The sequence below is a fragment of the Mesoplodon mirus genome (genome assembly GCF_964341445.2).
Source record: "Mesoplodon mirus genome assembly, chromosome: 1".
NCBI classification, from domain to species: Eukaryota; Metazoa; Chordata; class Mammalia; order Artiodactyla; family Ziphiidae; genus Mesoplodon; species Mesoplodon mirus.
In genome coordinates this window covers 58,276,406-58,292,927 of record NC_138976.1, presented here as the reverse complement: position 1 = coordinate 58,292,927, position 16,522 = coordinate 58,276,406, and the positions used below count along the sequence as shown (strand labels likewise).

The following is a 16,522-nucleotide window of genomic DNA, read 5'->3' as shown; positions in this document are numbered from 1 at the left end:
TCACTATAAGGACGATCTCACCTTACCTTCCTTGAAATCTGTACATTAATTTTACTAATTTATGTACTAGGTATGGAGGGGAAACAAAGGTTGAATTTATAACATATTCTTTGCCTTAAGAAGGCTTGGGACTATACATTTGTATTTATATAATTGTTTATGGTTTAGCATCTTACTAGAAATACTTCACTTTATGAAGAATATTTATAATATTGTTTCAATTTCGATTTTCCCATGATCATTAATAACAATTTGCATTGCAAACAGTCTGTTGGCAAGCAACTTTTCAGGAGCACACAAAATGAATAAAGCAAGGCACACCTAAATTACTAAGGAGCCTGCCTTCAACTATCCAGCTTTAAGCATCTTTATTTAGACCATTCCCTTCATTTGAACTGGGCTGACTTGCTGTCAGATTACAGTGCCAAGTCTAAGAAGAAGTTAAATACCATGGACAGCTGCTTTCTAGGCCAATGACAGCCTAGCACCATAGCAGATCAGGGGACCTCAGCAGGGGACCTCAGCAGGCAGGCCAGGCACACTGCAAAACATGCCAGATGCCCTGAAACTCCACTGCTTCACATCCTGCAGGATTCAAATTAATTCCTAACCAGCTATGGAGAGGTTTTTGGAAGACAGTCCCAATCATTTATAAATAAAAATACCCTTAAAACAAAAATCTCTGCTTAGTATAGATATTTCTAAACCACAGTCTACAAAATAAACTTTCAGGACAACAAAGGCATTTGAAGGTTTCCTTGGAGTTTATAATAATATCTTCCCTGCATATGTTCATTGTATATGAAATTAGGCTTATAAATATTATATGACAAATATCACATGCCCCTAAGGGAGACAACAGCCCGCTGAACTCAGTGATTCACTGGCATGAACTACAATCTTCAAGGAATATTTTGAAATTCTCAAATTTGAAATAATTTATCCTGATTCACTTTTCATTTAAGAACAAAAGATGAAAGGAAAGGAACTAACACTTACTGAACAACCCACATTTGCCAAGGACTATGTTAGCTGCTTAACACTCATTTCTTCATTTAGTAATTTTCCCAACTTTATGAAGTAGGTATTATTATTTTCATTTTCCTAATTAGGAAAATGAGGCTCAGTAAGTTTATGTGACTTCTCTGAGGTCACAAGTCTTATTATACACCTGGGCTAACACCTTTTTTCCCTGAATCAAAGCCCAGGATCTCCTTACCATGTCATGACACTACACGACATTTTTTTGTTTTGTTTTGTTTTGTTTTTTGGGTTTTTTTGTGGCACGCGGGCCTCCCACCGCTGTGGCCTCTCCCATCGCGGAGCACAGGCTCCGGAAGCGCAGGCCCCGCGGCCATGGCCCACGGGCCCAGCCGCTCCGCGGCACGCGGGATCCTCCCGGACCGGGGCACGAACCCGCGCCCCCCGCATCAGCAGGCGGACCCCCAACCACTGCGCCACCAGGGAAGCCCCTACACGACATTTTTTTAAAACAATAATATTATCACTAAAAGACACAATAAAAATATCAAATTAAAAAACCAAACACCAGTGGAACAGTTAAATAAAATGGGAAACTATTACTTTAAATATGAGAAAAATGTTTGTATTTTCTATTTTTTCATGCTCCACAGTTGCACCATCATCAATAATGAAACCAAATTAAGATTTTCAACTGGTCTGTGAAGGCAACAGTTTCAAAGATATTTCACTGTCTACAGCCCAGCAGAACTGATGAGTTTTTAGTAAGAACCATTGATGACTTGTATAAAAATATCTAAAATATGCTTCCTCCACTTTCCCATACTCCCCTATTCCATAATTGTGCAATTAAGACAATGAGGTAGCTTTGCCTAAAAATATGCTTAGTATTTTGCTTCCTAAACTCTTGTACAGCACATTCCTCTCTAGGAAGACTCCACTGAGGGCTGTCTTTGGCTTGGGGTCTTTTTCTGAGTTTTCTGATGATGTTAGAAGCACTGACTTAGGTAGGAAAGGTGGAGTATACAGTCAGAAATCGACTTTGCAGATCAGAGAACAAGACAGCCAAGCTCAAAGACTCATCCCTCCTTGAGGGATGTTCAGTGCTCACACGTTCAGTGCTTAGAGAGCAAAATCTCCATAAGATTCTGAAGTCAGACATCTGATAAAGACCAACTGCTGAAAAAAATTTCTTCCAACAATTATTCAAAAGTGAAATTGGCAAGGTAAAATTTCCTAAAGGAAATCACACATCATTATGTACTGTTCCACCTAAAAATATCTGTGTTCCAGCATACCGAACAAGACTTAGCTATGTTAAAAAATTCTGGTCCCATGATAATTTATAGTTCAATCTAGTTACTGAATGACAAAATAAATAATAATGATTAAGTGGAATAAACTAAAGCTATTTGGTGCTCAAAGGAAAATAATACAATGAACATATTTTGGAGGTAAATCAGAAACAGGAGATATAGTCATGAATATAATTTGCTTTCTTTTTTAATTAGGTAAATCCAGAATTCCAAAATTTTAAAAATGTACAATATTAAGCATAGCAAAAATTATGGATATGAGTAATAACTTTAAGGAATGCCAGCCTAAGTTATTGACTTTTAAATTACCATTAAAATGACATGACAGTCACCTAATATAGTAGGTAAAAATCCTGCAAAAGCTGACTTAATGAGTGACTTATAATTTATTAAAAGCCGTCTGTAAACCATATTTAAAAGGTTATTACTAAATGCACAAAACCACCTCCTTCCTCTCTAGCAGAAGACAAAATCCCCCTGCAATCTTCCATACACCATTGGACTGCTCTGAAAATTCCTTTTTCATACACGTTGCCAACATAACCTTTAGCCGAGTCTGTGCCTAAGTTAATGAAGTTCCACTGCGGCGTACCAAAATGAAAAAGTACTGAGTTCTCAAAAAGACTTTTTATCTTTGATGGGCCCAGGATATTTATAAGACACCAAATCATTCCCTTGCCTCTAAAAAACAGGCCTTTCCCTTGGCAACTGTTCAGCATTCTAATTGGAATACACACATAGACGACTAATGCAAACCACCCAAACTTGTAGTCAGTCTTGAGGAGATGGCTTGAGGGATCATCCTTTGGGCTACAAAATTAGATCAGGGACTGGGCTCCAGTGATGACCCTGTCTTATGCTCTCAAGGATACAGACTCAGTATCACATCTGAATGCTTATTTGCCATGATTTTTTTTTTTTTACTACAGTTTCTAACAAACAACCATACACTGAGTGATACGTTAGAAAAAATACAGTATAAAACATTTCTTTTTTGCATGGAATAAATAGAAACATTACTAGTGGTTTTTTTTGTTGGGGTTTGCTTCTATTTCACAGCTGCTACAAAAATGATGGATGGTCATCAAACTTGAACATAAAGGAATTATGCTAAATTAATATCATTTTTTTCTTCATCTGGACAAAACATCTCACCCTCCACTCAACATCTGTTTTTTGCGTACATGAGAATTTCCCCAGATGCAAGTATGAAAAGTCTGCGTATGTATTTTGTTTCACTGTTTAAAATCACATTCCGAGACGACATTCCAATGTTAGGATATAGATCAGAATGGCATCACTCTACTTAACAGAAAATTTTATTGATGTGGCCCATGGATTATTTTTAATAATTAATCTATATTTTTGCAGATCGATTTCTTCTAAGCTCTTTACCAACTTGCTTGCTACCTAAGTGGTAGGATGGCCACTAAAATGTCATTAAAACTCCCTCAAATCCTACCATAAAAAATATTTTGGGTCATGTTTATCATGGCGTGCAAAATGGGCCCTCAAGCTACAGAGTCAGGCAGCATGGCTTGCCACTGACTCTTTCACATATCCCGATCCGTGCCTGGTCGAGTCGTCTGAAGCACTATTGTGTGGATCAAGAAGAATGGCCATGACCCATTCTAACGACCAGTCCTGCTAGGCCCTAGGCTGCTGACTTAAAGGTCCAGCTCTGCTGACACAAACAAACTTTCTTCGCTAAGCACCTTTAAAGAGATGGTTCTTGATAACTGTCACATGTTCATTTAAACAGAAAAAGCCCTGCAACTTGCAAGGCACACACACACACTTTCCCATGAAAATAAAACGGCTCACAAAAATAAGAAAATAAGAGACAAATAACTGCTGAGCCTGCTCTGAGAAGCTTATGTAACCTATATTTATAACTGTTTTACTCTGAGGCAAGTAGCTTGAGAACTTAGTAGACATTCCCCAGAATACCCCCCAAATTATTTTTTCCACTGTCATGTTGGTCTGGCTGTCAAAGAAATGCATAAAGCACCCTGCTATCCATTACAGCCCCAAACACCATCCCATTAAAAAGTGGCAGATCTAAAAAACATAAGAGTTCAGAGCTATGGTCAAGAAGACATTAAATAAACCACCACCACCACCTACCTTTGCTTGGGCCTCTGGTGCTGTCACCTTGACGACTTTGTTGCGGTTTATCATTTGCTTCACCCATCTTTCTACTTGGACGTTGAATTTCATGAAAACCACATAGCCAAAGTAAGCTGTTAAGAGAAGCAAGCTTTCCCACCACATGATAAAGTTATCCAGGAAAAATATGATCAGCATGATCAAGTCAATGATGTAGAAGGACACATCCCGAAAGAGTGGCCACCATGTCAGGTTTAAGATTTCTCTGGAAAACAGAGCACACATGCCAATGACAAAGAGGATGTTGAACACCGCTGAGCCCACGATTGTGCCAATGCCAACATTGCTGTGAGCGATAAATACCCCTATGAGAGACGTGAAAAGCTCTGGGGCTGACCCCCCGGCAGCCATAAAGGTGGCTCCAGCCACATCATCAGAGATGCCCAGTTTTTCAGTGATGACAGTCAAAGAGGGAACAAAGAACTCATCGCAGACAATGGCTAAGGCTATGAACATGTAGATCATTCCAATGACATGGAGAATGATGGCACCTTTTCTTCGCTGCTCGAGGGAAAAGATGTCTCTTGGGTAGTCTCCTTGGGCATGATCTGTACTATTCTCAGATTTGCCTTCCTGAGAAACAGGTGGCTGTGGAGTATAATCTCGAATCTTGTCATTTAAATCTAAGAGTGTTCTTTGACGGTAATCGTGTGCTACCCTGGGGCCACTTGCACCACTGGCCTCTCCTGTGCTCTGTGTCTCTATCTCAGAAAAGGCACTGATTGAAAACGGAACAGTGCTAATGGCTACTAGGCCCATGAAAAGGCCTAAGATTCTAATCAACTTCAGTTTTTTTCTGACATTATAATGTCTCCTGCAGCCAGACGGTGACTTATCTGAACACCATTTCTCGAGGAAAGAGATGGTGGTGGTGCTTTGGTGCAGATCCATCCTGGGTCTTCTGGTGGATGTGGTGGTCTTCAAATTGTACACTCAACCAGATGTTTCTTTCATACTTTTCCTCACTTTACAGTTAACAGTGCTTGTGGGGTGCTTCCACAATTAGGGATTCTTAGGCTTCACATGAAATATTTCCAACATTTATGCTTAAATAAAAATAAAAACAAGGATATGTGAATCGTAAAATCATGTCTTTTTTACAAAACAACTTGGCAGATATGAAAAAATCCTATCCTACAGCCATGTGACCTTGGGTTAAGTTCCTTAATTTTTCTGTGCCTCAGTTTCCCCATTTCAAAAATTAGGACAATTGCAGCACCTACCACCAAGTGCTGCTTTGAGGATGAGTTAAAATACATGAAGCATTAAGAGTAGGACGTGACCATACTAGGCACTTATGATAGTGTATGTACAAAGGCAAACATTTTGGTAAATCCAATGTTAGACGTAGACTATGTATTTGAGTCTGTTAAATACAAAAATTTTATAGATGTAGATGGAAATCTATGTTTATCCCACCTTAACTCATGTAACAAATAACCTCCCAGGGCTAAAAAAGGTATTACTTCCTTTAGAATTATCTACGTATTTGACAACCAAAACCACTGTCTTTTCTTTTGGTACAATTACATAATTCCAGTTAGCAGGCACACTTTTCTGATTAATCTATCACTTGGAAAGGGCTGAGTGTTGGAGGAGACAGCACTCTTTTCCTGCACACATAAAGATCTCAGGATCCTATTTTTCATGGAAAGCCCCTCCTATAGCAAATGCAGAAAAGTAGCCCTTTAAAAATTTAAGTTTACAAAAGAATGTTCGGATGACATGAACAAACTGTCTTCCCTAAATATCTAGACACTGTATTCAGCTAAAGCTTATTTTAAAAAACAAACTTTAATCGTATTTAAAATAGACAATTTAGTAAATCAAACAACTTCTAACAAGTAGGCTATTTCAAGACATCAAATGTGTATTTCATAAACAATATGCAAGTTGCAGTGATACCTCTGTCCACAAAATCTGCCAAAAAATAGCCCCGACACTGACTCTCTAGTAGGTTAGATACCCAAGCAGTTTTCATTCTCTGTCCCCACAGAGAAGGGTAAAATATCCACACATGACAGCTGATATTCCGAAGGTTCCCCTTTTTAATTTTCTTTAAAAAACAGTTTTGTTTGGGGGTTTTGGTTTTTTCTTGTATCAACGATTTCATTTTAGAGGCATTCGCTGAGATCATCTCAGGTGTAAAATAAGCTAATTAAACACAAGCCAGTGACACACTGAGATTAGCTGGAACTCAGGTTTGCTGAGGGAGCCCAAATGAAACCAGGCTGAGATGCTGTTACTCCCGAGATAAACCTAACCCAGCACAGAGATTCCCGGCTGGCCTGACAGATGTCTATGCTTAGCGTGAACGATTGATTAAGCGACTCACTGCGCTCATGGGATTGTCACAGTGCTGGGCCGGGGCAAACGTCAGGGACAGACTCAACTCCCAGGGTGCGCTATCGGCTCCAGCCTGAGCCCGGCTCGACCTGCAAAACCCACCGCTCCGCCGGCGAAGTGCACCCCCAGCCGCGCCCCAACTTTGCCGTGTGTGGTCCCAAACTTTCCCTGGTGGGTTCATAGGAAAATAAAACTGAAGGACAGACGCCCCACTAGCGAGCCAGAGGCTGGGATGCAGTTTGAGGGGCTTGGCCGGCATCTTCCTGAATCGTTGGTGAGTAGGTGGGGAAGGGGAGCGCCCCTCTTTGCGCCTTCCCCGACTGCAGGCCCTGCCCCGCGCCCCCTAACCCGAGCCGGAAGCAGGGTCGGTTGGGGTGGGAGAAGTCGGGGCTCGGAAACCCCGCCCGGGAGCGGAGAGAGTTGGCTAACTCCTTTCGGGGCCTGGGGCACCACGTCCACCGCGGAGCTACCTGTGAGCCTGCAGCGGGATGCGCGCAACCGGGATACGGGGACAACGACCACTGCGGCCACCAAGCCTGGCGGCTGGCCGGGGCTCGACCGCCCGCACTTACCGGGATCCGCCAGGAGAACGCGCACACGGCGGGGGCCCGAGCGCGGCCCGCCGCTCCGGTCCTCCGCTTTCTCCGGCCCTCCGCCTCCTCGCTCCGAGGCCCGGGCTGCGGCTCGCACTCGCTGCCGCTCTCGCCGTCCGGGGCTGGGCTGGGGAGGAGACTGAGCCGCCGCGAGCCCCGCGCGCCGCCTCTGGTGCTGCCGGGCCCCCTCCGGCCCCTCCCTCTCGCCTCCGCACGGGGAGCGTGGCCGCAGGGCGCTCTACTCCCGCGCTCTCTGCTCCACGCCTCCTGGGCGCAGAGGCGACGCCGGCAGCCGTCCCTTCGCAGATTTCTCTGCAGTGGGGACGGGGGTCAGGATTTGCAGGCGAGCAAGGACGGAGAGGAGAAATCGTACAGGACGGTGACGCGCCTGATTACCAAAGCCTGAAAGTGTTGCCAACTTTAGGGTCATCTCTGCTGGGCCCCTCCTCTCCAGTTATCTGCAAAAAGTGACAGCAGTCACCCATTTAGGAGGCCATGTAATGTGTAATGGCAGCAAAGACGATCAGTGAAAAGGCAAGAAGGCCTGCAGGGTTGTATGTTCAGGCCCAGAGTTTCTGAGGTCTCTGGTTTGGCTGGCTGGGACACTGAAGGATCTTTAGTCTTGCAGTCGGACCTTTAATTTCGTGGGTGATGAAACTGAGACCCAAGACATTGTCATTTTGAGCCATAGTCAGCGTTCGTATGCTGGCCTCTGGACTCCAAGCCCAGTGCTTTTTCCTGCCCTGTCAGGAAAGCAAGATCCCCCCACCACAAGAAGTTGAGCCAGGCTTGTTGGGGACTGGAGGCAAGAATCTGGGCCAGAGAGTGGGCGAAGGTAAGGCAGACGGGTTACTGCGGGAAGCCACTTTTACCCGGCCCTGCGATCACCACCAAAACTGCCAAGAGATACCCACCAGGAGAAACCTTTCATCAAATGTTTTCTGCTCTCTTTACCATCCACTCTCCTCTTGTTTTCCACTTAGAGAGGGTTTCTTCATGCTTTCCTGGGTCTAGGAGGAATGTTGGTCATATCTGGAAAACTCACTACCTTTGACTTTGGGTAAAACTTTATACTCAGACCTTTGCACTTCCTCTTGACAAGTCAAGAGCAGCCTGGAGAAATTAGAAATCTCTTTTTCTCCCACCAAAGCCAGGCATTTAAGACTATTGTCTTGCTAAGGATTTAAGGTCCTATTCTGGAAGTCATAGTGTGAACTTTTAAAATATTTTTTATTTTGGAAGATTCCAGACATTTACAAATATAAGAGAATAGTAATAATAAACCTCCAATGGGGCCATCACCCAGCTTGAACAACTATCAACTCACGGTCAATCATATTTCATCCAAATCCCCTTTCCCCGTGCCATCATTTTAAAGCAAATCCCAGACATTGTTTCATTTTATTTATAAATATTTACAGAAATAAAGGAAGCTATCAACCACTTCTTGTGTCAGGAAGACTAAGGAATCAATTCAAATAGCTCCCACTAGACAAGGATAGACCAATCTGAGCACCAAAAATTGATAACAATTGCAATTGTTTCAAACGTATCAAATATGATTATATCTATAAGTTCATAATGATTCTAAAGTAACTCGACTGGTCGCTGTTGATGGGTAAGAAGGAATGAACTCATTATTTTGAAATTGTTTTAGAAAAAAGAAAACGATCATGCATTTAATCTGCCTTTTCCATACAAACTGGACTTCAGGGTAACCAATTAGCCTTTACTTCTCCCCTGCCCTTGTCTTTGCTTTCCTAGTCTAACAATCCTAATCTTCCCTGACACAGTGATGCATCTGGCTAAGAAGGTCTTATATACAAAGTTCTGCTTAAAAGAAAACAATTATATATATTTTTAAAAATCACACCCTTCCTACTAGGATCTTTACAAATGTTATCCAGCTGACTCCCCCCAGAGCCCACAGATGACCCTGAATCTCCACTTGGTGGGAAGGGGAATGAGGCCCGGATGCAGGTTGCATTGGCTGGGGTTTGTACTTGGCTGCGTATAACAGAAACTCATCCTTAGTGATTTAACCAAATAAGAGTTTATTTTTTGCATGTAAAAAGAAGTCTGATTTAAATCTTGATTTCTAATATACTGTCAAAAAACATTTTAATGTAAGTAATCAAATTAGTATTTTTCCGTGGCTCTTCAATAATGAACTAATTCAACTTTATTGTTGGGATTACATCGTCGCTTAGGCAATGATTATCAGGATTTTAAAACTTAATGATTTGTTATTCTAAGTTTGCTGTTTCAAACTTTTGTCAAGCACATTTCAAAATAAAGAAAAAAAGCTGTAAAATAAATAAATAAATAAAAATAAAAAGAAGTCTGAAAGCAGACTGTCCAGGGTTTGCAGAGGAGCTCCACAGTGCCATGAAGGAACCCAGATCCTTTATCTATCTCCCTTAATGTATGACTTTTATCCTCATAGCCACAAAATGCTTACCTCTTTCAGACATCACATCTGTGTTCCAGGCAGGACGAAGGGAAAAAATGAAGAGTGAAAGACAGAAGGCCTCCTTGCTAGGCTTTGCCTTTTTATTTAGGAAAGGACACGCTGTCAAAACTTCTCTTATGGGCTTCCCTGGTGGCGCGGTGGTTGGGAGTCTGCCTGCCGATGCAGGGGATACGGGTTCGTGCCCCGGTCCGGGAAGATCCCACATGCCGCGGAGCGGCTGGTCCCGTGAGCCATGGCCACTGAGCCTGCGCATCCGGAGCCTGTGCTCCGCAACGGGAGAGGCCACGGCAGTGAGAGGCCCGTGTACCGCAAAAAAAAAACAACAAAAAAAACTTCTCTTACATTTCATTGGTCACAACTTGGTCACATGGAGCTGTCTAGCTGCAAAGGAGTTAGACTAATAACTGGGCTATTAATCAGCATTTAGAAAATCAGGGATCTCCTAGTAATATAGAAGGGGGAAACAAATGTTCGGTGGGCGACTAGCAGTATTTGACACACAGTTCTACAGTAGCTCAATTAGATCCACATTGGACTGAAGATTTAGCAGCTGAACTTGGCAGTCAACTGCCATGACAGTTGAGAAGGCTAAAACTGCTGTCATTGTAGTAATGGAGAAAAGCTGGCCTATCGTTTGTCTAGGTCACATGATATGAAAGCAGTAAAACTGAACAACACCTGTAGGTCTCCCAGGTCCACACACCTTACTGCATGGTCATGAAGAAAAAGGGAGCCTCGTGAGAAAAGTTACTACCACCACATGATGAGTTATTACAGAGTAGCCTTGATCAAGTTCTTTGCTAAGAGATTTAAGTAGAGTAATCAGTGGGTATGAATTATTATTAAAGAGCCAACTCTTTATTTATTTTTAGATATCTGCATAAGTATACACATTAGTTGGCATCATATTTATCCTTCTATTAACTGTATGAGTTATTTGAACATAGAGTTTATGGAGGTCATTGGTAATTACCAGTTAAGAATGATGGGATGGGCTCCTGTTGTAATTCTGGAGAGGAGCCTTTCAAAATTCAGTAATGACTGTTTAAAGGTACGGGGTCATACTTAAGCTAATAAGGACTTTTTCATATAAAACTGCCAAAGGGAAAAAGAAACCAGGTTCTGGTTCAAGATGGTGACATAAGAGGTTCCTGCACTCACCTCCTCCGACGAACACTCCAAGTCTACACACAGAACAACGTCTTCTGAAAAAACAAACAGCAACAACAAAAACTGGCTGAGTGACTCTTACCCATTGGGTAGGAAAGGCTGGGACACAATTTTACTGTAAGCCCCACCCTCAGCGTGGTGACCCAGAGTCAGGAGGGAACTAAACGCAGAGTTGAGAGAGGCCTATCTTCTTGTCTTGGAGTGTTAGCCTGAGGGACAGACATCTGATTTGACACACATTTGGGGGCCTGCTGGGATGCTCTCTGGGGACAGAGACTGATGGGAACCATTTTTTCTGCTCTCCCTCTGCCTTGGGGGCACCATCTTTTTCTTTTTTTAAAACTCTAGGCTTTCTTCCTCCCACTTGCTTGCTTGCTTGCTTTCTTTTCTTTCCTCTCTTTCTTTCTTCCTTCCTTTCTTTCTTTCCTCTCTTTTCTCTTTCTCTCTTTGTTTCCCAATGGGCACCATCTCTGTGCTCTCCCTCTGCCTCACTCCAGAGCACCAGTATCTCTTGGAAGGGATCTTTTACACATGTCTGGTGTCCCGGTTTTTACTTCTGGTGCCCAGTCTGTCACCCAGGGGATAACCCTGGATCACCTGGCTCTGGTAGCCAAGAGGGCTTACACTTGTTGTCCCATAGGACTGTATATATTTGTATTCTTTAAAAGCTGCTACTTGAGCATTTGGCTTCAATCAGCCTAAATCTAGGTGCTGACTGAGATTCCCCACTTTGGGACACTGACAGATATTGGCACACCCTCAACGACTGAGAGCCACTAAAAGTAAAATAAGCTGCTTGGACAATCACAAAACTTTGACAGGCAACCAAGAGCTAGGGTAGGGTTGAATCATGAGGTTCATCTTCTACATGAGGCCACTCCTTCAAGACTGGGAGAGGTGGCTGTTTTATCTAATGCATAGAAACCACACAGAGTCAAGCAAAATGAAGAAACAGAGGAATATGTTCCAAGTGAATGAACAAGATAGGGAATTCCCTGGCGGTCCAATGGTTAGGACTCCACGCTCTCACTGCTGAGGGCCCAGGTTCAATTCCTGGTTGGGGAACTAAGATCCCACAAGCCATGTGGCATGGCAAAAAAAAAAAAAACCCAAAACAAACAAAAAAAACCTTAATGAAAACTGCCAAAGGGATACTAGTAAAACTTACTAAGCATCCGTATCATTTTCACATAGAAACACAGGATTGTGTGATTTAAGGTAGGGTTGGGAAGGTTCCCTTTCCCCCATCCAAAATGACATCCCCAATGGGCACTGTGCCTACAATTCCACCATTAGTAATTTGTTATTTTGGCTTTTTATTTTACATCTTTGGGATTTTTTTTACAGAAGTAAGTGGCTCTAGAGTTACTGTGATAATAAACAACTTTACATTGCTTTTGACTTGACATTTAGTCTAAAGGAAAACAAAATTCTAGCAACTTTTCATAAGAGGAAAGTGGAAGAAAGAAAGCTGAGTGAGCCAGGAGGTTGTGGGCAACAAAGGTAAAGATGACATATTTAGGTTTTACTTTGTCAGTTTAACCACTTTTTTCAATCTCTTCTGATGTGTTTTTTTTTCTCCTTTCTAGTATAATCTCTAGCTTCTCTGTTATCAACATCTGCAGGCAATCAGAACATATATGAAAGATTCAATGTGCACAAAAGCAGTAGTTCCCAACCTTGACTCTGGTTAAACATTAGAATCAATGAGGGATAGTTTTAAAAGACTCTGACAATGACCTTCTTCTTCCCCCCTTATTATGAGCTCCTTGAGAACAAGAATCAGTATCATGTATTTTCCAGCATCAGGCACAGGGCTTGACATCTATTCAGCACACGGGTGTGAAGTGAACTGAGTTGTGGCAAATGCAGTTCCTTAAAGGAGAGTGGGTCAGTCAGGAGGGTGCAGGTTATGCTGCAGTAACAAAGAGCTCAGAAAATCACAGTGACATAAAACAACAAAGGTTTCTGTTTCTCACTCACATTACCTGTCCTCTGTGAATTTTGCTGTCATCCTCACCACTCCTGTCTCCAAGCTGGTCTCTATCTAGAACATGGCCAGTTGCTGTCATAAAGAAGACACATGGCAAATCTTGTACTTGCTTCAGCTTGGGAGTGATACATTTATGGCTACTCACATTTCACTGGCTAAAGCAAAAAGCATGGCCATATCTGTCTTCAAAGGAGCAAGAAAGTGCAGTTGCACTACATGATTGGGAGAAGAATGGAAAGATTTGGTAACCAGCACTAATGCCTATCATGATGGACAATAGGAGCAAAAAATGGAACTAACATATATTATGTACTTACCATGAACTAGAAGTTTTCACCTATCTCTTTTCAATCTCATGAGTTTTAGCACTATTACTATTCCCATTTTACAGATGAATTAACTGAGGCTCAGTGAGGCTAAGTAGCTTGCCCAATACTAAGCAGCTCTCATTTGTACCCAATATTGGCTCCAAAGCCCATTCTTTCTGCTAATCCTCACTGTATATGACTGAGGTTTTTGGTCCCTGCCTAAGTAAGAGTAAGTTGCATTTTTCCTGATGGGATTACATCCTTAGGTGATTCCAGTGGATTTTTTCTACCACCAGCTGGTCTATAATCTAGCATAACTATCTACTTCCTAAGAGGATCCGTTTTGCTTATTTAAAAATCACAGGTGTAAATATCAAAATAGAATCCCAGTGTGCTCTAAAAAATGTTCTCCTCAGGTTCCCAACCCTGAGCTGACTTTGTTTTCCTTTGCATTTGGCTCATTTTTTGGCCAGTGGCTCTCGCCTTCCAGGTCAATGAGAACCATAAAAGCAGAAACAAATATCTGTGGGGTTAAGGAACACAGTACAGGCTTCTTTGCTTTTGACAGTGGTTTCTGCAATGGCACTTAAAGCAACACACCCAAATCATTGCTCTTTCTTTTTCTTTCTTTTCTTTTTTTTTTTTTAATCTATTTAGGAGATGAGAAATGATGAATGCCTGTTATTTTTACATTAGAGACAGAAATTTTTTCCCCGGCTTAATCAGGAAGCAGGAAAACTGAGTTTCTCTTTGCGGCACCAGCTCAGCTCCCAGCTCCTGGGCGCCGAGGCAGGCGCAGTGCTGAGGCAGGGCTCAGAGGAGTGCAGGAGCACAGGCCATCGATTTCATCAAGAAACCTGCAGTCTAGAACTCTGGCTGTCTTCCTGATTCCAGCAGGGACTTCCCGAGTGACCTCCAGGGTGTCCCTCAGTCTCTCAGAGCCACGTCAGCAAGGAAGTAAGGATAAATAATACTGGTAAAAAGGAGATACGCTGGGGAAGAGGCAATTCCTGAAGAGGAAATCAGGACAGCCCATTCAGAGGGCAAGCAAGGAGCACTTCTTTCTAAAAGCTCAAAACACTGTGCTCCTGCTGCTTTCTTCCCTAAACTACATTCTCTCTTTACCTATCTCTGATTCAGAATTTCAGTATAAAGTTAAAATATTGGGATAAAAGAGAAGTGTGCCTGGAGCCGGTAGGAATATGCTACTGTATCCTTGGTTTTGAATACTAAAATAAAATACTTGCTTTATTCACTTCATACAAGTAAAATGAATGAGTCACTAGTCATTTTCCCAGCTCAGGGGTCTCACACTATTCCGCTCAGCAACACCTGACCCCCCCAAATAACGTGTGCACGTGTTGCGGGGGGAGGGGCCCCCGCAGCCCAACACTGGGATTCAGTCAATAAGCCTGCTTGACACTCACGCTCCCCATCTCCCCAGATCGGCCGCTATTGGTGATAATAGTGATCATTTCTCTTCCACCTGCCGCTCCTTTTGGCTTATTTCTCAATTTGTTCAAAATCAAGACAGAAGACGGGTGATATATAATGAGCACCTCAAATACTCCAGATATTTCTACAGGGCTTGTAAGTCCTGCTTCCTGGGCCCTGGAAATAACCATTTTCAAACGTTTCAGGTATCTTATATCTTTTCCTCTGGTGCTTATCACAATTTTGTGAAGTAGTAGGCTCGTTTTACTATTCTTGATTTTTCTGATTTGAATGCTAGCTGTTAAATTCCTATTAGGGAAGAAGAAGAGTTCTTCCTCCTACAATATTCGCCAACCCACCCTCCCGACCCCCTGAAGCCCTCATCGCCACATAACCCTCTCCCCAGCTTTTCAATAAGGTTGTGTTGCCATCTTGAATAAATGAATATTCACATCCTTTAATGAACACATCTTGAAATTATGCAAACATAATCATCAGTTAGTTGAGCTGCAGAGTATACCAATTCGCCTCAAACTCTGTTAGAACTGTACATTTTCCCTTCAGCATTTTCAGATGGAGGGAATATCAGTTGATCTACCAGTTTCATGTTTTCCCCCTCAGGGAACGTCAGTCCTGGAGCCCCGTGCCCTCCTGCCGCCACGTGGACAAACAGCTGTCAGGGCCTGCTGCATGGTTGGCATCCTGGGAATTCTCTTTGTTTGTGCTGAGAGCCCTGTTTCCTAAATCCTCTTTTCTTGTCTACTTTCCTGCTTACTGGAGCACAACCTCCAGTATCTTCCTCAGAAGGGGACATGGGAGAAATGTTGAATGCCTGTGTGTCTGTAATGGCTTTATCCTCCTCCCATAGTGTGTTCAAAGTCTGGCTTTGTGTAAATTCTTAGGTTAGAAATGATCATCCTTTGGAATTTTTAAGGCATTTCTTTCTTTCCTGTCTTTGATGTTTCATTGTTGCTGTAGAGAAGCCTGATGCCATTCAGATTCCCAGTCCTTTCTGATGGGATCTAGTTTTTCTTTTGAGAAGATTTTGGAACCATCCCTTAGTTTTATCATTAAAACTTCATGATAACGTTCCCTGGAGTGGATCTTTTCTCATTCATTTTTTTTCTGCTCTAGAAACTCATATACATCTGAGAAAATTACTTTTGTATATATTTTTAAAATAATTTTCTTCTCTCCATTATCTCTACCTTTTTAGGTATCTCTGTTACTTTGATTTTGAACTTCCTTACCTGATCCTCTAATTAAGATATTTTTTCCTCCATTTTCCATCTCTTGAGAGATTCTCAACGTTATCATTTAACCCTTCTAGTGTTAAAAAATTTCAGCTTATTCTATTTTTTTAAATATTTATTTATTTATTTTGGCTGCTCCAGGTCTTAGTTGCAGCATGTGGGATATTTAGTTGTGGCATGTGGACTTTTAGTTGCGGCATGCATGGGGGATCTAGTTCCCTGACTAGGGATTGAACCCGGGCCCCCTGCCTTGGGACATGGAGTCTTATCCACTGGACCACCAGGGAAGTCCCCCAGCTTATTCTATTTTTAATTTTTAAAAGCTCTATCTTGTTCTTTGCACATTTCTTTTATGTATTGTTTCCTGTTTTTATTTCTTAGGTCTGTTAGCATCTCTTCTCTCTCTGAGACACTGTTAGCTTCATGAAGCCATGGGCTTTTTCTGCTTTGTTCACTACTTTATGGTTCAACTCCCAGAAAAAATGA

The 16,522-nt window shown here is 42.2% G+C and overlaps 1 protein-coding gene across 1 annotated transcript in view; it reads right to left on the bottom strand.

Moving 5' to 3' along the window:
* SLC24A2 (solute carrier family 24 member 2) overlaps nucleotides 1-7,472 on the bottom strand; it is a 245,131-nt gene extending 237,659 nt beyond the window's left edge. The window contains exons 1-2 of the mRNA XM_082625258.1: nucleotides 7,385-7,472; nucleotides 4,425-5,512 (exon numbers count right to left, since the gene is read on the bottom strand). Of these exons, the coding sequence (XP_082481384.1) occupies nucleotides 4,425-5,357 (933 nt within the window). The 5' untranslated portion in view covers nucleotides 5,358-5,512; nucleotides 7,385-7,472. The remainder of the gene's footprint in view (nucleotides 1-4,424; nucleotides 5,513-7,384) is intronic.
* Nucleotides 7,473-16,522: the final 9,050 nt, after the last annotated feature.